General features: G+C 39.7%; 1 protein-coding gene across 8 annotated transcripts in view; it reads left to right on the top strand.

Annotated features, from left to right (window-relative positions):
* Positions 1-25,720, top strand: part of Il12rb2 (interleukin 12 receptor subunit beta 2) — an 82,208-nt gene that overhangs the window by 31,850 nt on the left and 24,638 nt on the right. For all 8 annotated transcript variants that reach the window (XM_076939888.1, XM_076939886.1, XM_076939885.1 and 5 more), the window contains 2 exons: positions 5,752-5,831; positions 21,893-22,109. In XM_076939888.1, the coding sequence (XP_076796003.1) occupies positions 5,752-5,831; positions 21,893-22,109 (297 nt within the window). The remainder of the gene's footprint in view (positions 1-5,751; positions 5,832-21,892; positions 22,110-25,720) is intronic.

Here is a 25,720-nt window from a genome sequence, read left to right as displayed (position 1 = left end):
TTAAATATCCCATTATTATTGTATGAGGTTCAATGTGTGTTTTGAGCTTTAGTAAAATTTCTTTTACAAATGTGGGTACCCTTGAATTTAGGGCATAGATGTTCAGAATTGAAAGCTCATCTTGGTGGATTTTTCTTTCCATGAGTATGAAGTATCCTTCCTCATCTCTTTTAATAACTTTTGGCTGAAAGTCTATTTTATTAGACATTAGAATGGCTACTACAGCTTGTTTCTTGGGATCATTTGATTTAAAAAATGTTTTTCCAGAGCTGGAGAGATGGCTCAGTGATTAAGAGCACTGACTGCTCTTCCAGAGGTTCTGAGTTCAATTTCCAGCAACCATGTAGTGGCTCACAACCATATATAATAGGATCTGATGCCCTCTTCTGGTGTGTTTGAGGACAGCTACAGTGTATTCATATACATAAAATAAATAAATAAATTTTTTAAAAAATGTTTTTCCAGCCTTTTCCTCTGAGAAAGTGTCTGTCTTTGTCACTGAAGTGTGTTCTCCTGTATGCAGCCAAATGCTGGATCCTGTTTACTTATCCAGTCTGTTACCCTATGTTTTTTAATTGGAAAATTAAGTCTATTGATGTTGAGAGATATTAAAGACCAATGATTATTAGTTCCTGTTATTTTTGTTGATAGAAGTGGTAGTATGTTTGAGTGGTTCTCTTCTTTTCAGTTTGTTGTGAAAAGATTAATTTCTTGCTTTTTCTAGTGTACACTTTCCCTCCTTGTGTTGGAGTTTTTGGATTTTTTTATCTTCTATAGGGCTGTATTAGTGGAAAGATATTGTTTAAATTTGGTTTTGTCATGGAATATCTTGGATTCTCAATCTATGGTGGTTGAGAGTTTTGCTGAGTGTAGTAGCCTAGGCTGGCATTTGTGTTTTCTTAGGGTCTGTATGACATCTGTCCAACATCTTCTGGCTTTGAGAATTTCTGTTGAGAAGTCTGGTGTAATTCTGATAAGTCTATCTTTATGTGTTACTTGGCCTTTTTCCCTTACCGTTTTTAATATTCTTCTTTTTCTGTGCTTTTGGTGTTTTGATTATTATGTGACAGGAGAAATTTCTTTCCTGGCCCAAGCTATTTGATATTATGTAGGTTTCTTGAATACAGTTCATGGCCATCTCTTTCTTTAGGTTAGGGAAGTTTTCCTCTATGATTTTGTTGAAGATGTTTTCTGGATCTTTGAATTGGGAATCTTCACTTTCTTCTGTACCTATTCTTAGATTTGGTCTTTTCATTGTGTCCTGAATTTCCTGGATGTTTTGAGTTAGGAGCCTTTTGCACTTTGTATTTTCTTTGACTGTTGTGTCAATATCTTCTATGGTATCTTATACGCCTGAGATTCTGTCTTCTATTTCTTGTATTCTGTTGGTGATGTTTGCCTATGTAACTCCTGGTCTCTTTTCTGAGATTTCCATCTCCAGGGTTGCCTCAATTTGTGATTTCTTTATTGTTTTTATTTCTATTTTAGATCCTGGGTGGTTTTGTTCAATCCCTTCACCTGTTTGATTGTGTTTTCCTGTATTTCCTTAAGGGATTTATGTGTTTCCTCTTTAAATGTTTCTACCTGTTTACCTGTGTTCTCCTGTATTTCTTTAAGAGAGTTATTTATGTCCTCCTTAAGGTCCTCTATCATCTTCAGAAGATGGGACTTTAGGTCAGAATCTTGTTTTTTAGATGTGTTAGGGTATTCACAGCTTGCTGTGGTAGGAGAACTGGGTTCTGATGGTGCCAAGTGGTATTGGTTTCTTTTGCTTATGTTCTTGTGCTTGCCTCAACATCTGCTTATCTCTGGTGTTAACTGGCCTTATTGTCTCTGACTGGAGCCTGTCCCTCCTGTGAGCCTGGTTGTGATGGACCTCCTTGAGTCAAGCTGTCACTGGGTGGGGTGGGGTCAGGGAGAGCTGAAATACCCAATCTGTCCCTGGGCACAGTTGCAGACCAGAAAGACAATGTGTCTCCTGCAGGACAGATAGGTCCTGCTTCCTCTGGGCTCCATGGTTATCCCAGTTAGGCCTGGTATTGGGACAGGGGGTCTTACCTGTAAGCCTGGTTATGACAGACTTTCTGAGAGTTGAGCTGTCTCTGGTGGGTTTTTTTTTTGGGGGGGGGAGGGCATGGGTGGAGACTGGAGCACACAATCTGCCTCAAACCAGAAGAAAAATGTGTAGAAGATTGGACTTTTGCCAGTAATTGAGTTATGAGTATGGACCCATCATGTACGGGATCTTTGCCCTCACAAGAAGAAAAAACAGATCTGTCTCCTACTCCACCACTTCCTGTTTGAAGGTTCAACAAAAAGGCCACACCACACCAAGCAGGCATCATATCTGTCAGCAGCTGGATCTTTACTTCCCAGCCTCTAGAACCATATAAATGGATGTGTATTGTTCAAGCCATCCATCTACAGTTGGTTCTTGGGTTTTTTGGTTTTTTTTTGTTTCTTTGGTTTGGTTTGGTTTGGTTTGGTTTGGTTTGGTTTGGTTTGGTTGTTTTGTAACACCTGACTTAAGGTGCTTTGTCTGGGATTTACAGCCTTCAAGGTCTTGCAGTGAAGGATATTGATCCCTTCTTCTTCTTCTTCTTCTTCTTCTTCTTCTTCTTCTTCTTCTTCTTCTTCTTCTTCTTCTTCTTCTTCTTGTTTCTCTCTTGTGCTGTCTTTCTCTTCTCAGGCTCATCTATAATCTCATTGCAAGTAGGGGAACAATATTAGCACTTCCAAATCCAACATTTGTCTCAAATACTGTCACATTGCCAATATGTTCTTAGCCTTGTTATAGCTTCCCATTGGTAGCACTGTCCTGAACTGTGCATTTCTCAGCCATGTGTCTCTAAACAACATCTAGCTTTTCTTGTTTGAGCTTTATGGAAGTTGCATTCTCTGTACAATTCCTTCATTGTAGGATGAGTGAATCAGCATGAAAAGACTAGAAAACTTGGTTCCTTCAACATTTTCTCACATATAATTATGTCTCCAGAAAGATAAAAAAGCAACAACCTCTTGACTTGGGATGCCACAAAATGCAATGATATGAGTGCAGAGAAGTGATTTTTAGACCTGGTGACTTGGACAGCCACACAGTCAGTGTATATGGAAGAAAGGATTTCACACAGCATGGGTTGGGAGTAAATATGAAGTGAGGAAGTTAAGACAGCAACAATTTCTACCTCTTTCCTAAAAATTCAGTGAAAGCAAAAATGTGGGGCAGTAGCTGGGAAGCATATAGTACTAAGAAATTCTGTTTTTTCTCTTGGGGATCAGACACAATATAGTTTATGTGCAAAACTGTGACAAGAGTCTCAGGGAGGGGCCATGGATGATCCAGCAAAGGCAGTCTGAGTCCTGTGCAGAAAGAGAACACCACTAAAACTTCACTTGTATTCGTTCTTGAGTTTGTGGAGGGGACATAACTGCAGAATTTGATTTCTAGTCTATAATAATCTGTTAGGTACTGGACCTTTAGCAAGCAATCCAGTGAATAATGCCTTCAAATTTGTTGCCAATAAGCTAAAGGCATTACTGCTGTGAACAAGAAAACTGATTTTGATACGGAACATACCCAGTCTTAATTATACTGTCAGTGCCTGGACTGTGGAATTTGTGAAATTTGTTCAATATAGCAAACTGCAATGGGAAAAACAGGCTCTTTGGTCATAGCAAGAGTGGCCTCATTTCTCAGCTCTGCCAGTTTTATCAGCTTTGAGTCTTGTTCTTCTGGTTTTGCCAAACTTCCTCATCCACAAGTGTGCAGCAGGTGTTACCACGTGAGACATCCATATCAGAAAAGGGCTCAATGAAAACATGTGCATGGTAGTGGCCAAACTTTACCTTGTGCTTTGAACAAACTGGTTAGTGTCAGTTGCCTGTGCTGTTTAATTCTTTGCACCTGGACTATCAGATCTTGTGTTTTCCTTTCATGTCCTGAAGAACTAAGGGCGTTTCAGAGTCTTTTATGAAAGCATTTCTCATCTTGTAGTCCTCACTGCCAGAACTATGTTACTCCTAGTGGGGAAAGAAGGAGGAAAAAAGGCTTTAGGAAAAAAAAAAAAAAAAAAAAAAAAAAAAAACAAGTAGATGGTTACGGGGGGGGGGGGGAGAGAGAGGAAGAGAGGGTAAGGGAAAGATGTGGGAGAGAGGAAAGAAGAAAGGGGGGAGGGAGAGAAGTGGGGGTGGGAGGGTTACAAAGGGAGAGAACAGTCACAGAAGAGGTTCAGAGGCCCACCTGGTAGGGAATGCAGGTCTTATAGAGAAATCACAAGTGTTTTTAGAGCCAAGTTATTGCACAGTGCAAACCATCCCAGACTGGGCTATGGAATTAAACAGACTTATGCTCAGAGCCTGACTTCCATAACTATTAATTCTCAGCAACTCAGTTTTCAAATGAGAAAAATGGCTTCATAGAATGTATTGGGTCACATTCTCTCTGTTTCTGTTTTATGGAATAGTTTGAGAAGTGTCTGTATTAGACAACAGCTAAGTTTCCTGACAATTTACCTTACGGCTGCATTATGCTCAATTCTCAAGACAGCTGCCATGACAGAGTTACCAGCTTCATTTGACAGAAGAGGAAATCCACTAAAGAGCGTATCTGTTAAAGATAGTGCAGCAGCATTTTGTGGTACATAGCCTAGCTCCTTGGTAATCCTTGCACTAAATGTAGTCCCAGCATGACATGAGAAGAATGAAAGTTGGTGCTGAGAAGAGCCCACAGACCCTTTAGACAGACAGGGCTGCCCCGGCATGCCTTCCTTGTTCCACTGCTATTCTCTCCTCGGCTGTTTTAGCTTTTGTTATCCAGATAGGTAGTAGGTGTTAATAGTTTATAAATTTTGTTCTGATTGAGAGGAAATTTATTCCAGAAGGAACACCAGTTTAGCCTCACCTCAAACACACTGAGAGTTTCACTGTGAAGGAAGTTGGGTTGGAGCAACCGCAGCTAAGTTCGGTGGTTGTATTGATTGCACTTCCGGCTAACAACAAATCTATCAAGTAAAAGAGAACAAATGTGCACACGTGTGTGCGCGTGCTCATAAACACACACAGCACAAGGTTGATAGTCTTATCACTTTTTAAAGTGTGTTTGCCTTTCTCAAATTCATTAATACTATATCCAGCCATTGTCTTATAACAAGTTCAGCTTGTGTTTTGACATCAAATACATAGCATTGCCTGGTTTGTTCATTCATTACTGAGCAATGTTTATTATATCTTAGATACTGTCCTAGGTACTGTGACTTTTAAGGTAAATAAGACGTGCCTTCCCTCCAAGTATATCACACCAAAAAACCACTCTTCAATCTAAGTTTAGGACTGGGGTGAAGATAAGTCTTGCCATTTTTATTTGTATTTTATGTTCTTATGTTGCCTTGATTTTATTTATGTCTTTATTTTCCCACATCTCCCCCCACCCCAAGAGAGAAAGATCACCATATACCTTGATTTTTTTTTAACTTAAGTACCTATGTACAATGAAACATGGGTTAATATATTTTAAAGGTAAGTTAGGAAATAAATTTCCTTCTCAATATTTTTAATTTTTTTCCTTTTCAAAGTATCCATCTTTTTTTTTTTTTACTTTTCTGCCAAAAAGTAAAAGAAAACAGGAAATGCTAAATTACACTGAAATTGAAATTAGTCTATAATAATTTCTAGAAATTTTTGTTGACTTTTAAAGGTTTTCTATTGTGTACATATTTATGTGACAATGTGCTTTTCACCCCTTACTCTTGTCAGAGCCTGTTGGGACATTAGACATCTGGTACATGAAACAAGACATCGACTATGACAGACAGCAGATCTCTCTTTTCTGGAAGGTAAGCTTTCAATACGAAATTCAAAGAGACTATTAACTTAATAGAGTCTGAGCGCATGTCCTTAGGCTTCTACTGTGATTTTGAAATTGCATGCTGGGTACACGGGAGCTCAGACAATTCCATGATACCTGCTCTAATGTCCTCAGCCCTCACCCCTCTTTTGTGCCCAGCATTTCCGCCTCTAAATTATACCTTCCCCTTTAGCTACCACTCTTTCAAAACTGTGCTCAGCAGAGACTTTCTGTCCTGTTGAGTCATCCTTGCGGAACAAAAGATGAGAAAGTTGTGGGTGTGGATGTTCAGGAATTTTTCCCACAGCTATTGAAAGAGCAAAGGTTTTACATTGAAAATAACCTAATGTGGTATGGAAAGCAAGCGCTCCTCAGCAGTAAAACAGGAACAACGGAACACAGGATGCTGCCTTTCTTATGAAGAGTCAAAGATGCACCTGAGCTGAAAGCCACCAGTACCGCCTCATTTATCTCCCACAAGCCCCGTGAGTTAGGCACTAGGTATTCAGCTACCAGATGAAAATCCAAGTGTCTAGGGAAGGCAGTGCATCCCTAGGGTCATCCAGACACTAGAGATGAGGACATGAGAGCCTCTCTAAACCTTTATCTGCTGCTTGATGAGTCATCTTTGTTGGGTCAGAACACAGTTTGAACTCAGCTTTGACCTGCTTACCCACAGGACAAGGTTTCCAGGCAAGGTGTTCTATACTTGATTTCCCAAACTCCTTCCCAGCTCTCCCCACCACACACACACACACACACACACACACACACACACAAACACACACACAGTGTCTAGTACAAGAGAATCTATTAAAAAATAACTTGTTGCATCATGACCAAGCCCTTCACTTCAAAACTATTGATGCAGTTCAAAATGAAGCTGCTTTCAAGAACAGTGCTCTGGAGGCGGATGTTCACATGTCTCCGCCAGTCAAAGATAGTTGATATATCTGGGTTGGGTATTAGGTTACACTTCTGATTGATACTGAGCATTACCAAACTTATAAAATCTTTGGTTAACATAAAAAAATAGTATAAAAGCAAAAAGGAGAAGGGGGCATGGGATAGGGGTTTTCTAGGGAGGGGAAATGGGGAAAGGGGGTGGCATCTGAAATATAAGTAAAATATCCAATTTAAAAAAAAATAAATGTTAAAAAAGCAAAAAAAAAAAAAAAAAAAAAAAGAACAGTGCTCAAAGTAAGCTATGCAGAGTCATAACTTGTGAATAAAAACTCTAGTCTGGGTGCTGCTCACTGATGCCCAGATGATACCAGATGGTAACGCTGGGGAGAGGCCCAGAGGACATGCATATGAGTTTTCTTCTTTAACAACACAGATACACACCATAACTGCAAAGAGGGCCACCAAGGAAGTTCAAAGTAGATCTACACTAGCCTGTGAAGATAGTGACAGAATTGTTATCATTGGATGAAAGGAAATGTGAAATTGTTCTTACACTTTCACAGGGTGTTTACCTTAGAGAAATAAGTAGGTGCTGAGTGGGTGCAGCCCCCACTGAGTATGCAGGTGCAGGTGTAAGTGTAGTCATATGCATATCCTGTGGGTGGGTGTGTTATGATATTGTGTCATGCATGTGTGAGTGTGTTTGTACATATATAAGAGATGACGGTAAACATAGAAGTTTGTATATGTAAGGTAGCAATCCTGTGAGCATGTAGGTAGGAATGATATATATATATATATATATATATATATATATATATATATGAGTGAGGATATGAGAGGGTTTATATATATGTGCAGAGGATGGTCTAAAGTGTGTGGATGGGTGGGTGAGTGGGTGAGTGAGGATGTGTGCATGTGTGTCTGTGTAGGTGCGTGGATGTGTGCCTGTGTGGATGTGTGCATGTGTGGGTGTGTGCCTGTGTGGGTGTGTGCCTGTGTGGGTGTGTGCCTGTGTGGGTGTGTGCCTGTGTGGGTGTGTGCATGTGTGGGTGTGTGCCTGTATGGGTGTGTGCCTGTGTGGGTGTGTGCCTGTGTGGGTGTGTGCCTGTGTGGGTGTGTGCCTGTGTGGGTGTGTGCCTGTGTGGGTGTGTGCCTGTGTGGGTGTGTGGTTGTATGCCTATGTGGGCACTCAGATGGCAAAGACTTCACTTCTTCATTAAGTTTCCACACTTCATCACTTTCTCATGTCTCAGTTTCTCCTGAAGCCTCCATTTCTTTAAAAAAAAAATATCTTGCACCTTGTAATATTTAAAATTTATTATTATCACATGTGTGCACATGCACAGATGTGTCCATAGAAGTCAGAAGACTTGATAGAATCAGCTCTCCTCTTCCACCATATGGGTCACAGGGTTCAAAACTCAGGTCCTCAGCCTTGGGACTAGTGCCTTTTCCTGATAACACCATCTCACTGGCCCAGTATCCTGTAAGTTTTTAGCCATAGCTATTTTTAAAAGTGTTATCTATCGTGAAGCCAAAGCGTTTGATATAATCTAAGAAATTTAAGAAATGCAGCGCAAAAGAAAAGCTGCAAGATCTGTGGCAGGCTCTGCAGCATGGCCCGTTCACTAGGGACATCCTGCCAGCCCCTGCCTACTGCACAAGGCTTCATGCCATTTGCTCTACTTGCATACCTGCTCACTATGACTCCCTGTGTGCTTTTCTCCCAGGATAATACACCATGAATCCTTTAAAGGAACGCTACCTTCAATGTGTGGGTTTATATGAGGACTGAAAGAAATATAACAATGTGTTAAAATCACATTGTCCTTTATACTTGCCTCTTGATTTCTTCAGACTTGACCAAAAAATCATGTTTGAGGCTCACTGATGTGGAAGAATGATATCTGTATCCAAATGAATCTCTGCTCACTCATGAACTCATTCATTGTGCCATTCAAACAAGTAAGCACAGCTTTTCAGAGCAATACCCTCGCTACCTAGTAGGATGTGGAAGCCCTACCCAGGCCTTGAGTCCTGAAGTTCACAGGCCAGCAGGGGAGCAGACATAGACACAGGGTGACAAGGAAGAGTTCAAGAGTTAACCAAGAGATTCTGGTCAATCACCCAATAGATCAGGAATAAATACTAAGAAGCCATGGAGGGATGCTACAGCCATTGAGGCTAGAGCTAGACCCAGAAGCATGAGTTCCTGAGAACAGGGTGAGAAGTCATTTTTTGGGAGACCTTGAACTGAAACTTCATTATGAAAAGTATTACCTTAGTGAACCACTGTCATGTAAGCAGTACCTTAGTGAACCACTGTTCTGTATAAATGGAGGACAAGCCACTAATAGGAGCCAGGCATGTGCTTTAAAATGGGCTTCTAGCCATACTTACTTATTTGGATTTGAGTTTTAATTTCAGGGCATTGTGTTGTTTGCTTGTTTGTTTGTTCATTTGTTTGTTTGTTTGTTTGTTTAAGACAGGGCTTCAAGTTGACCTTGAATACACTTTAGAGTCCGGGGGTTGCTTAGAACTTGAAGCAATCCGCTTGCCAAAGGTTTTGAAATGCTGAGATGACAGACCTTCTCAAAACAACAATGACAACAAACAAACAAAAAAAAATCAACAGCAAGAGCCTCAGGGAAATGTTGATTTTACTGCAGGATTCCAAGCTCTCCTTGTTCCTTTCCAGTGCTTGCCCTCTCACTTACCAACATTTCCAAAGACATTTATCTTGGAAAGAAAAGGCTGCTCTTCCCCAATTGCTAATTACACATTATTCCAGCTAAAGGTTAGGGAGCAGAAAGTGGCCAAAGACAAAATTGATGCCATTGAGGGCAGAGAGTTACCAAACTAAAAAGCAGAAGAGGAAATCGTTTTCTTTCATAAAAGGCTCCCATACTTTACAGCATTTCTAGCTGCAAAGCGAGATAGAAATCATGACACCAGGGCAACAACCATGAGATTTCATTCTTGAGTCAATCAGCTCACAAGCAGAGCACCCTGGGTACAGCTGATATAAGTACTAGCTGGTCAAGCTGAGTGTCTGTCTTCTAGTGTAAAGAAAGCTGTGCTACCTGGTTCAACTTCTGTGTTTCTCTGTCATGTGGTGTGTGTGTGTGTGTGTGTGTGTGTGTGCGCACATGCACACTTGTGGGTGTATGTCTATGTGTATATATCTGTGGTATATGTATGTGTAAATAATGTGTGGGGGGGGGAGCCAACAGAAGGCAGCTATCATCCTTGCAGCCATCTTGAGCCATATACCCTGACAAGAGACTTGTTTACAACAGCCTACAGCAGCTGAGCACACTCTGATAACATCTTGTTTTAGATACCTAGGATCTTCCCCTGGGTGTGTGAGACTTAAAGGTGTGAGACTTAAAGGTGTGGCTTAAAGGTGTAATTTATAGATAAGACTTAAAGGCGTGGCTTAGAAGTGAGACATATAAAAGGCGAGAGGCAGACAGAAGAAATGATTAGACACTTGTACTTGGAAGACTACTTGAGACTTGAGACTTGAGGCAGGTAACTTGGAACTGGGAAAGAGACTAGCAACTTAGAACTAGGATTAGGACTTGAGACTTGGTACTAGGAACTAGGGACTTGGAGAGAAGAAGAGAGACTGAAGAATAAATGGGACTGAATCACACTCTGTCTGGTCTCCATTCTTCCAGTCTGTCCTCACTCTCTCTTGCTGAACCCCAACCTGTGGACCAGAGAAGCTTGGGGAAGTGCAGGTTCTAACAACTTAGCCCCCAAGGTTTTTGGCAGTTTGGGTTCCAACACTGATAAAGCGGTCCCTGACATTTTGGCCCCCAAGCGTGGGGTAGTGAGGTTCTCAACATATGTGTGTTATAATTTTTAGTTTATTTTGACCATTTCATACATATATAATATATTTATTTAATGTCATATATGCACACAATGTACTTTGCCAAGATTCACACCCATTATCCTCTGTTGCCTACCTCTTGCCTTACACACACACACACACACACTAAACTACTTGTTTCTTTTTTCACTAGCTCTGCTCCCATTTTCATGTCTTTTTTCATGTGTTTGTGACTCACTGGGTTCAATTGAGCTTGTATACATGAGCATGGGTAGAGTGGTATTTACTGGAGATTGTGCAATTTACAGTGGCTACACCACTGAGAAAAGTGATTCCCCTGCCATAGCAACCCACTCAAGATCAAAAGCTCCTCAAGGAGGGGTAAGACTCAAGGAGTCTCCCCTATCCTTTATGGAATGCTGATGGGCTTAATCTTACACACATGTGTTCAGATAACCACAGCTACTATAGTTTTATAATCAATGATACACCTACTTCAACAAGACTATACCTCCTAATAGCTCCACTTCCTGGGCCAAGCATATACAAACCATCACAGAAGGTCTTTCCATCTTCTAGTGTATTCTTCAATTTCTTTCTTTAATGTTTTAAAGTTTTCATTGTAAAGGTCTATTTTTTTCTTCCTTGAATTTATTCCAAGATGAGTTTGGGGGCTTTTATTTATTTTGTTTCTGAAGCTATTATGAGCGGATTATTTTCCTGTTTTTTTTTTTTTTTTTTCTCACCGTGATTCCCAGTAGTATATAGAAGATGCCTTAGATAGGGTTTTATTTCTGTGAAGAAATACCATGACCAAGACAACTCTTATAAAGGGAAACATTTTATTGGGGCTGGCTTACAGTTTCATACATTCAGTCCATTATCATGGCAGGAAGGATGGCAATGTGCAGGCATACATGGTGCTGGAGATGCTGAGAGTTCTACATCTTGATCTGCAGGCAGCAAGGAGACAGTCTTCCTCAGGCAGCCAGGAGGAAACTCTTCCAGACTGGGAGGAGCTTGAGCACTAGGAGACCTCAAAGCCCACCCCCACACTGAAACACTTCCTCCACAAGGCCATACCTCCTAATAGTGGCACACCCCATGGGCCAAGCCTTCAAACATTTGAGTGTATGGGGGCCAAACCTATTCAAAGCACCATAGTTTTTTTATATGTTTATTTTGTATCCAGCCACTTTATTGAAAATGTTTATCAGCTTCAGGAGTTTTTCTTGTAGTCTTTATCTTATGTACTGAACTGTATTATCTGAAATACAGAACTTTTAATTCTTCCTTTCCTATTTGTATTTACTTTCATTTCTTTCTCTTGTCTATTACTCCAGCTATGACTTGAAGATACCCTTGCTCATGATCTTATTGCCTTGCATATGCAACCTTTATCATGTTGAGATTTACTTTTTCTCTTTCTCAATATTCTCGGGAGCTTTAAATGCTTTTTCTGCGTCTATAGTGATCATGTAATTTCTTTCCTTTGCATGTATTAGACAATCATTGCACCACTAGTATAAAGCCGACTTGACCATGACTAATGACATTTTTGTTGTGTTCTGTTTATAAATATTTTGTTGAGAATTTTTACATTTATGTTCATCAGAGAGATTGCTGTACAGTGGTTACATACTTTTCTTTTGTTGCTTCGTCTTTATCTGCTTTTAGTATTAAAGTAAACTGACTTTGTAAAGAGTTTAGAATCCCTCTTTTTCTTCCATTTTACATAATAATTTTTAAAATATTGGTTGTAGTTCTTCTTTAAAGGCCTGTAGGATTCTACAATGAGTGCATATGGACTGGGCTTTTGTTGTTGTTATTATGGCTCTATTTTCATTGCTTGTTATAGGTCTGTTTAAATTAGATCTCTTATCTTGGTTTAAGTTTTGTAATTCATAGACATCTAGAAAGTTATCTATTTTCCCTTTTTTCCCAATCTGGTGAGATGTAGCTTTTAAAGATATATCCTTATGATTTTCTGTATTTCATTGGTATTTCTTGAAATGCCTTCTTTTCTTCTCTAATCCTATTATTTGAAATTTTTCTTTCTTTTGATTAATTTGACTAATTTTTGTTATCATTTATCTTTTCAAATAACCAATTCTATTGATTCATTTTTTAATATCTCAACATTAGAATTTATTGGATATTGTAATATTTGGCCATATTAAGCTAAGAACTTACTGTATTAAGGTTAATCTCACCAATTTCTTTTTAATAGAATATCTTTTATTTATTCTTTGAAATTTTTTTACTACTGTAAACAGTGTATCATGATCTTATCAGTCCTCAAGTCCGGTTTCCCACTTCCGCCAGGAACCCATCACATCTCTGTCCCCACTTCATGTCCTCTCCTTTTCTTTCTTTTTTTTCTTTTTTCTTTCTTTCTTTTTTTTTTTTTTTTGTAATCCAATAAATCCACTATTGACTGATATTGTTGGCTTGATGTTGATCTTATACATGTCTTGCACAGGTCACTACAATGAGTTCATGAGTGCAATGGCCATATTGTAGTCAGAAGACAGAGTTTCACAGTATTCATCCCCATCCACTGGATGTTATATTCTTCCTACATCTTCTTCTGCAGTTTTCTGAGTCTTGGACATGCAACTGATACAGACGTCCAAGTTAGAGATGAGTACTCAATAGTAACTTGTTTTCAGTACGTTAGCTGCTTATCGCTGCCGAGAAATACTTCTCTAGACAAGTTTGAGTCAGTACTACTCTCTATTTAAATATTTAGAAGCCAGTTTAACAGCATGTCCATTGAGCAAGATAACAGTAGTAGGACCTTTGGCTGCCTCAACCATGGGCTTCTGTCCAGGTTTACAATACCAGTGTCTCAAATCTCATCCCCAAATGGCTACTTGTCCCATAACCTTCAAATCACTGTTTCACCAGTGGACATGTCATCCCAACTGGTCTTGTAGCACACAGGGATCACTGCTGGGAAACACCATAAATGGCTTTTCTCCACAGCTGTGTGCATAGCACCTTCCAACACTATGAACATTGGTCAGCAGATAGCAAGTTTTCAAGTCAGTTCCAGTTTGATTTCTCTATGTCCTATAAGCAAAGTGTTTTTATTTCTTACCACTTAATTCTGGTGGGCAACCAAGAACAATGTCAATAGGTTGTGTTATTTTGGTAGAGTAATTTGGGAGAACTCCCATCCAGTAACTCATGGAGAAATATCCTGCACATGGCCCTGAGATTTTTATTTAATAAATATCTTCTATGGAAACATTGCCACCCAGGCAGGGCACCTGTGTTCAAGCTCCTTTTTCAAAAATGTTATATTTTTTAATTAGCCTACAAAGTAGTGGGCTTTCATGGGAGTTTTTCATATATCCTTAGTTTTAGTTAACCTACACAAACTCCCTTCTCTTCCCTGTCCCTCTGTATTCGTTTGTTTGTTTGTTTTTTTAGGTGGGGTCTCTCTATGTAGCCTTGGCTAACCTGTAACTCTTAATGTAGACCAGCTGGCCTCAAACACATAGAGCTTTGCCTGCCTCTCCCTCCAGAGTGCTGGGATCAAAGATGTTTGACATCATATAATAGGCAATGTTGAGTTTCTTGAGTTCTTTGTAGATTCTAGATATAAAATCTCTTATCTGACCTATGGCTAGCAAATGTTTTCTCACATTATATGGGCTACATATACGTATTCAGTTACTTGACAGTTGCACAAATCTTTTTAATTTCACGAAAACCTAGTAATTTGTCATTTACCATATCTCCTACACAATTGGAGTCTTACTCATAAAATCCTATTTTCTCCTATGGAAAAAATTTTCAGAGATTTGGGTCTTGACATCCTTGATCCACTTCGTGTTAATTTTTGTATAAGGTGAGACAATAATTTAGGTTTTTTTTTTTTTTTTTATAGATATCCCATTTACCTATACCATTTGTTGAAGAAGCTGTCTTTTTTTTCAATATGTATGTATTTTTGGTGGATTGGTTAAAATTTCGGTGATTATAGTTACATGGACTTGTATCTGGGTCCTCTATTCTTTTTCTTTTACAAATTATTTTTTAGTTTTGTTTTTAATTATATTTTAAGTGTTTGTGTGTGTGTGTGTGTGTGTGTGTGTGTGTACAGACTGTATTGCTCAGAGAGGCTAGAAGAGAGCTTCAGATCCTGTGGTGTCTTGAAGGAAAATGCCCCTATAGGCCCATTGAGAGTGGCACTATTAGGAGGTGTGCTCTTGTTGGAATAGATATGGCTTTATTGCAGGATGTGTATCACTAAGAATGGGTTTAAGAATGAGGTTTAAGATACTCAAGCCAGGCCCAATATGGCATTTTAGGCTTCCTGGCTCCTTCTCCAACACCATGTCTGCCTGCATCCTACCATACTTCCCACAAAAATAAGAATGGACTAAACCTCTGAACTGTAAACTAGCCCCAATTAAATGATTTGCTTTATAAGAGTTGCTGTAGTCATGGCATCTCTTCACAAAAATAGAAACCCTAACTAAGACACATCCCCTAGAGCTGGAGTTACAGGTGGTTGTGAAACACCCATATACATGCTGGAAACAGAACTTGGGTCCTCCACTAAACTAGTATGTGCTGAGTCATTTTGTCAGGCCTCTGGGTCCTCTATTCTATTCTGTTTATTTACATGTCTGTTTTTGTGACAATACCATGCTGTTTTTATTACTGTGGCTTCATAAAATACCTTGGAATTAGATTTGGTGATGCCTTGAGCAGGATTTATTTTGCTCAGGATTCTCTTAGCTATCTAAGGTCCCTTTTTGTACTTTGATATGAATTCCAAGGTTATTTTTTTTTCTATTTCTGTGAAGAATGTGACTGGAATTTTTGTTGGGATTACATTGAATCTTTAGGTTGCTTTTGGTAAATTCCATTTTACAATATTATCTTGTCTAATTCATGAGCATGGAAAATCTAGTGTCCTTTTCAATTTCTTTCTTAAGTGTTTTAAAGTTTTCATTATAGAGAGAGTGAGAGAAATTGGTGGGTGAAGGTGCCTAATGTCAGGCCTAATGGATTTAGTTAGATCCCTGGGACCACATGTTGGAGGAAAGAACTGACTCCCTCCCACAAGATGGGTACTGGCCACCACACATAAACTGTAGTATGCTCACCTATACTACACAGGCTTATGCATACACATAGACACAATAAATAAATAGAATGTAATTTTAAAATTAAAATTTTCACATCCTTAGTTTATTCCTTTATTTTTGCGAGATTATTCCCCTTGGTTTTTTTTTTTTTTTTTTTTTTTTCAGTTTGCTCATCATTGATACATAGGAAAGCTAATGACTTTTGTATGTTGCTTTTATATCCAGACAATTTCAGTTCTAAATGTTTTCTGATAAAATCTTTAGGATCTCTTATACATACAATCTATAAATAGATATACTTTGATTTCTTTCTTTCTTATTTGTGCTCCTTTTATTTTCTTCTGTTAGTGTTTCTCTCTAGGCTTAGAGTTTTCAAAACTTACTTCAATACAGGTTCTTAAATGCTTCAACCTCCCTTATAACCCAATGACAGAGGATGTGGACCTGTTTAGAATTAGTTCTCTAGAGCAATTCCACGCATGAAACAGTAATGGCAGCCCAGTCCAGTCAGCAAACACCAAACACAAATCAGTAGCAGCAGCTTGATCCAGAAAAACCTCGAGGCTCTGCCTTGGTAAGAGTGCTCCTGTTTTCTAACCCAATCTTCTAGTCTGTGTCAGTTGATTGAGAGATTGAGAGCATTAAAATTCAGCGTTGGTACTGAAATCTGTAAATTAATTCTTGTCATTTGGTGGTTGTGCAGTGCTCAGTGTTCTTAGTCCTATGTAAAGAACAACTGTTAGCATCATTTATCCCACCTACTGGAGCCTTCTGAATATATTCCTCTTCTGTCCATAATCTTCCTTCTAATATCCTCTATTGATCTGGCTTAATGCCCAAAAATTCCTTTAGCTTGCTTTTTATAAGAAGTTTTCTTTTTCCTTCAATTATGACAGTTTTATCAGGTATAGGGAGTCTTGGGTTGGTATCTGTGAACTTTCAAAGCTTTAATATATTTTCACAAGTGTTAAGGGCTTTTTGTTGCTTTGTTTTTTGAAACAGGGTTTCTCTAGAGTCCTAGAACTGGCTGTCCTAGAACTCGATCTGTAGATTAAGTTGGCCACAAACTCAGAGATCTGCCTACCTCTGCCTCCAAGTGAAGGGATTGTCTGGCTTGTGCTTCTGGCTTTTAATGTTTCTGGATTTGCTATGCCTTTGACGTGGCTTTCTTCTCTTTCTTCTATCCCCAAAGTACATACATTGACCATTTGAAAATGTCACAAAGATCATGTGGTTTTAAAATTTTGTCACTTGGGCTGAAGAGATGGCTCAATGCTTTTAAGAATACTGATTGCTCTTGCAGAGGACAGGGGTTCAGTTCACAGATGCCCCCATCTGCAAACACAGTTTTAGAAGATCCATACCCGATCTGACCTCCCTGGGCACTAGATATGCGTATAATATGCATAGTATACAAACTTGCATATAAAGAAGCACTCATAATAAATAAATTTTATAAATAAAATTTAATCAATTTCTTTAATTGAATGGTATAGTCTTATAGCTTATTTCAAGCCCTGATATATATATATATATATTGTCCTCCACATGGTCCATTCCTTGGGTGAGGTTTTCCACTGAGATATTTTTTATTATTTGACTTATTTAATTTTTCATTTCTATTCATTTCTGTGTCTTTTTTCCCGGTGTTTCTATTTCTTCATTGAACTTATTTTTGTAGATCCTGAATTGACTTCTTTTTTATTCAAACTGTTTGTAGAAACAAATTCTCTTGAAATCCATTTAGGAGTTTATTCCTGCCCTCTTCAAATTCATTCTGGAGTTTATTTATGTCCTCTTTGAATTCTTTGAACATATTTATAACTCTGTGGACTACTTTATCTAGGATTTTGCCTACGTCTCTCTCACTAGGGACCATCACTCTGGGCATGGCAATTCTGGGAGGCAGCATTTTGTCTTGATTTTTTTGTGTTGTTTGTCTTTGAATTGAGATTTACACATCTGGAGTTAGTTTATGGGTTGTCTTTTGGTTTGAGTGTCTAGCCCACCTATGTTGAGGGATTAGTTGTATTTATGCCTTGGCATTAACGCAGCTTAGCTGTTTTTGGGTCAACTATGTGATGCCTGAAGTTCATTCATGGGAACACTCAGTACTGGTGTATGGTAGTGGGGCACACAACCTCTAACCTCACAAATAGAAAAGTTATGTCAGCTGGCAAGGGAGATGCCTGAGCAATGGGAGTGTGGCGTCTGACCTCATGAGTCAGCACTCAGTGTGATCCTGCAGTATCAAAGGGACAGAGTGCCAGAGTCAGCTGAGCTGCTAGCCTTGGACCTACGGAGCTAATGTGATCTCTGTGCAGTAGTGTGGTAGAAGGGTGGTAGGGTGTCAAGGTCATTAGGAGTGCTAGCCTTTGATCTGACAAGCAAGTTGACTCTATGGCAGCTGAAGATGAGGTACCAGTGTCAGCAGGAGTGTCAGCCTCTTATCTGAAAAGCAGCCATGCTTGCTCTCCAGGGGTTGCCTGAGACAGTGGTGAAATTTTGGGTCAGCAGGGGCATTGGCCACTGACCAGATAAGCAGATGGGTTCTCTGAACGGCTAGGGTTTGGAGTTCCAGGTCAACAAGAGTGCTGGCTGCTCACCTGATCAATCAGGTTCTCAACTCATTTTGTGGCAGTTGAGGGGTATGCCAGGGCTAGCAAGAGTTCTAACCTCTTCCCTAATGAGCAAGCAGGGCTCTCTGTGTGTCTCTGTTACAGCTAAATGGTGGTGTGCCTTGTGTGTTCTTGAGCAAGGTGTTTTAGCCTCCTTATGAGTAATACTAATGTGCAGAACATGAGGCTATCATGAAATTCACAAGGTAATTAGGAAATTATATGTACAAATTATATGTACTTTGTAAATAACCCTAATTTAGTATAAATTCTAACTTAGTAGACATTTCATAGATAGCTGAAGGAGAAGCCAGAAGTTGTTTATTATTATTATTATTATTATTATTATTATTATTATTATTATTATCTTGAAAATAGGGCTATTATGTCTCAAAGTGATAAAAAAAAAGAACTCTGTGTAACAAATGTTACACAGAGAAGTAAGAAAATCAAAGGACCCTCCTACTAAGCTTGGGGATACAGCTCAGTGGGAACCGCCCATACTAGCATGCACAAGGCCTGTATTCAATCCCCAGCATCACACATACACAGAATCAGCAACAATCCAAAGCTGAAACCAAAGGAGAGAAGAATTGTGATGAATGTGTCCAAACCCCTGAGCTCTGGGAGGGGTCTTGATCAGTGCTGCTCTTCTTTGACTTTAGCCAAACTCTAATGCTTTTCCCTTCGGACATTAGAGCCAGCGCTCTGTCCACTGTGCCGCATAGCTACCTAGTTTCCTTATTTTCCTTGTTTGCATCTAGGAGTCAAGCTTTACTTTAAAGTAAATACAACGGGTTTTGTCTAAGTCTTAGTAATAAATAGCTTATCCATTCAGAGGCGCCTTCCTCTGGTAGATTTTTAATTTAAAAACTTCAAGTCAAGTATGTCACGTTCTGAGATATGTCAGATTTTGTTCTGTCTCAGATTTTCTTCCCCACGTTATTTTTGATGCTGAGAAGCTTTATTGTGATTATTGCATTAGCCAGGGAGTGCTTCGTTAGCAGTGTTTCCATACAGCGCAGAGAGAAAACCGGAGAAGGAAATCAAAAGGGTGGCATCGTCTTGTAACATGTTCTTACCTTGTACGAACACTGGCCTGAGGGCCACACTCAACTCTGCTAGAAGAGACCCACGTGTTAGAAACCCTACCAGGATTGACAGCCGTACACTCCAGATCACGCCGCTTGGCACTGCCCACCAGGGGGCGTTCTATAATCTCATATGTCTTCTTCCTGGATAGGGCTTGAGCTAATTGGCAGCTTACTCCTCAGAATGAGAAATGAGAAGACCCAAACATGTCAAGAAATGTAAAGCTCATGATTAACAAAATGTTCTTTTTCTCCCTTATCACCGTTTCAAATGAGTAGCACTGGAGTGCAAATACGTTTATCTACAGAGGCAATTGGGTCGGCTTTAGCGTTCACTTCTTGTCTCCCCGTGACTCAGAGCCTTTTGGCTCTTGGGGAAAAAAAATCTTGTCCCCACCCATTTCAAATTGCTAAACTCATGCTTTTAGTTGACGCTGTGTGTCAGAATGGGTCATAACCTCTCCGCTGAAGATGGTGCTTTGCAGCTGGAAAGGTGACAAGGAATTCCATTGGTAAATTGTGATGGCCTGAACCTCACTGTCTCAGGCCTGAGGAGCAACACATCACAACAGACAGAGAAAATAAACACTACAGATGAAAGTGCGTGTCTGTTACAGAAAGGTATCCCTTCAGCTGTCTCTCACAACATCCTTCCCTGCCAACCCTATAGGTTCAAAGATAAGTGTATCTAACAAGACTGTCCAAATTCTCCCACCAAGTCATCCCTCAGGTTAACTGTTCACAAAGCTCCCCATTCCAGCCAAAGGATGGCTTCCTTACAAGCATTTGTTTCATCTTTTTCTCCTTTGATAAAGGCCATGTTTATTAATATGGTGCTTGTTAGAACATCATACTTTTAAAAACATTCGCATGGCAGGGTGTGGTGGGGCACACTTATAATCCCAGAGGCACGGGGGCTAACACAAATTGAGGTCAACCTGGTTTATGTAATGAGTTCTAAATCAGCTAGGGTTCCACAGTGGGATGCTGTGAGAGAGAGAAGAAAAAAAAAAGATAGACACACACACACAAAACTGGAGAATATAATTAAAAACAAACCCTTGCTGGGGCTGGGGAGATGGCTCAGCGGTTAAGAGCACTGACTGCTCTTCCAGAGGTCCTGAGTTCAATTCCCAGCAACCACATGGTGGCTCACAACCATCTGTAATGGGGTCTGATGCCCTCTTCTGGTGTGTCTCAAGACAGCTACAGTGTACTTACATACATAAAATAAATCCAAAAAAAAAAAAAAAAAAAAAAAAAAAAACCCTTGCTTATATAATCTTCAAACAGGAAATGAGATCGATTGTAATGGACACCTGAAAAGATAACTTTAGGACGATGCTCAGTAGTCTCCAGAAGTTCCCCTGCAGCACCGTCTTCACCCAGTAAGCTGGACCAAGATCCAGTTTAGGGCTTGTGGACCAAAGAGTTCCCCCCAACAAACATGCATCTGCCATTAACTAAGCTCCCAGAAACAGCAATATACAAAGCTGAGAGCTCATTCCTTAACTTAGCGTAAGAATGCAGCCACTGGGCCAGTCAGAAGTCTTGACTCAGCACATCAGACCATTCTTTCTCCTGGGCTAAATATCTCCGAATCCAAATTAGAATCAGAAAGCTGGTTTGTTCACTTAAAGTGAAAGAATTGAAGCGTGCCAGATGTTCATGTCAGCCCAAACTCTTCTGGCAGAGAAACTGCATAGGAAACCAAATTATTCAGCCTCCTGGGAAGTGAGAAACCAGAGCAAGGGCATTGGCTGGTCCTTGGGTATGTCTTCCAGTAAACAGTCTCCTGCTGTGAATGGATAGCTGAGCCCAGAAAAGTATGCCACTTAAATCTGTGAGCCCTGCCTTCGTCCTGCAGTAGGCAGCAATGGGCACTGTCAGGTTTAGACCTGACAACTCTTCACAGTCTGTATTTCCATTTGCCATGGCCATTGGACAAAACACGAAACAGACCGGAGAAAAAATATCAGGTGGTTTCTGCTTACTTTGTGGGTTTGTTCCCAAATGATCTCAATCAAAATTTTGCAGTTTGGAACTAGGTTCCCAGCACAGATGGCTAATTCAAGTTCCTAAGTATCAGGGGTTGGTTTTTTTGTTGTTTGTTTGTTTGTTTGTTTGTTTGTTTGTTTTTCGAGACAGGGTTTCTCTGTGTAGCCCTGGCTGTCCTGGAACTCACTCTGTAGACCAGGCTGGCCTCGAACTCAGAAATCCGCCTGCCTCTGCCTCCCAAGTGCTGGGATTAAAGGCGTGCGCCACCACCGCCCGGCTGAGTTATCTTTTTTAAATGTTCACTATTTACTAAACAGAAGGTATGAGGATGTGAATCACTGAATAAAAGTGTGCGGTGGAGATGAGAAGATATAAATAAGAAGTTCACGCAGGAGAGTCACCTGCAGCAGGGCCAGGCAGTCCAGCCACAGAGAGCAATCTGCTCCTGTCTGAGAGGAAGGATATGTGCATGTGTTTTGTTGCAGAGTCTGAATCCATCAGAGGCAAGGGGGAAGATCCTTCACTATCAGGTGACCTTACAGGAGATGACAAAGAAAGCAACACTGCAGAATACTACAAGACATACCTTCTGGACTGGGGTCATTCCCAAAACTGGGGCTTGGACTGCATCTGTGTCTGCAGCCAACTCGAAAGGCACTTCTGCACCCACTCGCATTAACATAGTGGACCTTTGTGGCACTGGTAGGTACCCACTGACCTCAGCATTACCTGTGGGAAACTATCTTCTTCACCTTCTGCCTCCTGCAGGTGCAGGCCAGAGCCTAGTATGAGTAGACAAGCGTTTAGACTTTGGAGTCCACAGCTATCTTTTCTTGTTATCCTGGGGTGACCTTGAACAAATGAATTAAGCACTCTGAGCTTCAATTTCTTCATGAGATTGTCTTGATGATCACTGAGGGATTATAGTCTTACATAACTATTAGTAAAGAAAGTTACATTTAATTAGAGTAATATTTTCCAACTAGACTAATGTTTACAGATATATTATTAAATTCTAGAAAAAAGCATTTATAGACTTACATTTTAAAACCAAGAGTATTAAAATGAAATTCTGACCTTAGTGAAACTAAGTGAAATTCTTTTCTTTATTACATACATTTAAATATACAGACAATTGCTTTCAGAAAAAAAAAAATCTCAACTAGATGTACAGTCTCACATTTGTAATAGCGTCTCCAGTTTTCTTTTCAAAGAAAAGGCCATGAAAAAGGCTAAGGAAATGGATCTCATGCTGTCTCAAGAACTGCATTGTTGTTGTTTAAAGTCTAAGCAGAATAGAACATTATAATTGGGCCCTTTCTTATAATTTGGTGTCAAAATGTTATACATGGGTCTAACACATCAGATTGAATACATGTCTACCAAAACATTAGGATTTTCTTTTTTCTTTTCTTTTCTTTTTTTTTTTTTTTTTTTTTTGGTTGTCTATTTTTTAATCTTCTCTCATACATTACATCCCAACCCCAGTTTTTCCTCTCTCCACTCCTCCAAGTTTCCTCCGCATGTCTGCTCTCCTCCAGAACCACTCCTCCTCTGCTTTCCTTCAGAAAAGAGCAGCCCTCCCAGGGACATCAATCAAACACGGCATAACAAGTTATAAGACGAGGCACAAACCCTCATACCGAGGCTGGCCAAGACAACCCAGTAGGAGGAAAAGGGTCTCAAGAGCAGGCAAAGACTCAGAGACAGCCCCACTCCCAGTGTTAGGAGTCCCTCGAGAACACCAAGCTACACAACCATAACATATGTTCACAGGACCTAGCCCAGACTATTGCAGGCTCCGGGATTATTTCCAGTTTCTGTGAGCCTCTATGAACCCTACTTAGTTGATTCTGTGGACTGTGTTTGCTTGCTATCCCCAGTCCCTCTTTCCCCTATAATTCTTCCTCACCCTCTTCCACAAGGCTCCCCAAGCTCTGCCTAATGTTTAACTGTAGGTCTTTGCCTCTGCTCTTATGCTCTTGATGAAGCCCCTCTGATGATAATTGGGGTATTCTGCTATGATTTAGCAGAATATCATTAAAAATCATTTCATTAACATTTTTGCTAGTTGAATTTGGTGTGTGTAGGTCTTTTGCCCGCATGGATATCTATCTGTATACCATCTGCATGCAGGGCCTATGGAGGGCATCTGATCTCCTGGAACTGCAGTTACAGATGATTTGTGAGCTGCCGTGTATGCTGGGAACCTAACATGAGTCCTTTGAAAGGGCAGCCAGTGCTTTTAATGTCTGAGTCATCTCTCCAGTCCCATAACATCATTATTTTAGACACAGCATTAATCTTGGTTATATTTTAAGAATACTCAATGAAACAGCCAGAAGAAAATCCAAGCAAATACGGGTACCCGTGACTGAAGGCCTGACTACTGTGGCTTATTTGCGCTCTCACATGAGGGAGGTTCACAGACAGACAGCTCAGGGTGGTTACAGCAGTACTCCAGCCTCCTCTCTTTCCCTCTACCAAGGCTGGCCTGCATCCTCAGATGGAAATAGTCCAAAAAGGCTGAAAGAGCTCTAGCTGTTTCTTCGTAGGCAGCAGAACAGAGAGAAGGCAAGGGTGTGGCTCCAGTCTGAGGAGCTCACCCCAGTGCACAGCAGCTTTGTTTGCACTTGCTGCCACTTGCTCCCCACACCACTCTCCTGGCCACACCCAGCTGCAAAGAAGGCTCAGAAACATACTTCTGGCAGCCACATTCCCTTCCTGAAGAAGATGAGAAGTTGTTTGGTAGGCAGTGGGTAATCCCTTCCTCCTGTGGGAGAAGCACCCAAGGCAGGAACATGAAGGAAAAGGTAAATTTCCTAAGTATGGGAAAACACTTCCAAGTTTATGCACTGTGAAATAATTTTACCTTAAGAAACTCAAGTAGTAGAGGTGATAGTGAGGCTGAGGCAAGATCTTTGCAAGCTAGAAGCCAGCACAGGCTTTGTGGTGAGGTCCTGCCTCAAAAAGAAGAAAGATGCGAGTGAAGCCTAAGACACAAATGACAGTTCTATTATATATTATATAACAGTTATATATATATATATATATATATATATATATATATATATATAGTAACATAATAATATATAATATATAATATGTAGTATTATCATATAACTATATTACATGTGTGTTTTATATAATTAAATTATATATTTATAATTATATAAATATATTAATTATATATAATTAATGCATTATATATTGTAATTATATATAATTAATGTTAAATTATATAATATTAAATTAATATTAAAATAGATTATATTGTAAATATATAATATATAATTAGAAGTTTATATATATATATATGTATTCCATATTTTAACATAAAGACAATTGATATACGTCTATATATTATATGTGTCTCCCTCATGTGAGAGGACAAATAAGCCACAGTACTCAGGCCTACATTTACTTGTATTTTCTTTCTTCTGGCTGTTTCATTGAGTATTCTTAAAATATAACCAAGATTTAATGCTGCATCTAAAATAATAATGTTTTGGGACTGGAGAGATGACTCAGTCCTTGAAAGCACTGGCTGCTCTCCAAAGGACTCATGTTAGGTCCTCATGTGTGTCCTCAGGAAATAATAGAATTAATGTTAGAAATGTAAATGCAGATATTTATTGAATACCTCCTTGACGCTGGTGAGATGGCTCAGCAGGTAAAGGCACTTGCACAAACCTAATGACCTGACTTCAATCCCCAAGACCCGCAAGTGGGGGGAAGAGAGAACTGATTCCTGGAAAGTGTCCTTTGACCTTCAAACCTGTTCTGTGGGACATGCACATGTACAGCATTAATTAATTAATTAATATTCTACTTTTTAAAAAATTGTTTGTTATGTGAGTCAGTTCGAATAAGTTAGAGCCAGGCATTTGATCCCTTGTACAAGTCTGTTAAAGACTTCCGTAAAGGATCCCACTCCTTCCCGTGTGATGCGTTCTGTGCTGTTCAATAAACACAGAGTGAAGTCCTTTGTGAGGTACAGACACATATATTTCACACACACACAGAACATACAGAATAGGCAAAGACAGGGACAGACACAGGTACAAGTGCAGCCACAGATATAGACTCACACAGAAGACAGGGAGCATGAAGTAGAGAATTCAAATGTGTTCTCACTCTTAGTTAAATGATGCCAAAGACAAGTGCTTTTATCTCTTTCCTTATTTCAATACTGATGCATTATTGGTGACTCAAGGTGAATCAGTATACAAATAATCCACACAATCCAAGGTCATACATCAGCAAGCAACAGAGCAGAACAGAAAGGGGAGCTTCCTTTCTCTTGGATGGTA

Source organism: Arvicanthis niloticus, chromosome 9, assembly GCF_011762505.2.
Source record: "Arvicanthis niloticus isolate mArvNil1 chromosome 9, mArvNil1.pat.X, whole genome shotgun sequence".
Taxonomy (NCBI): domain Eukaryota; kingdom Metazoa; phylum Chordata; class Mammalia; order Rodentia; family Muridae; genus Arvicanthis; species Arvicanthis niloticus.
The sequence above is the reverse complement of the archived record's forward strand: the minus strand, read 5'-3'. Positions and strand labels throughout refer to the sequence as shown.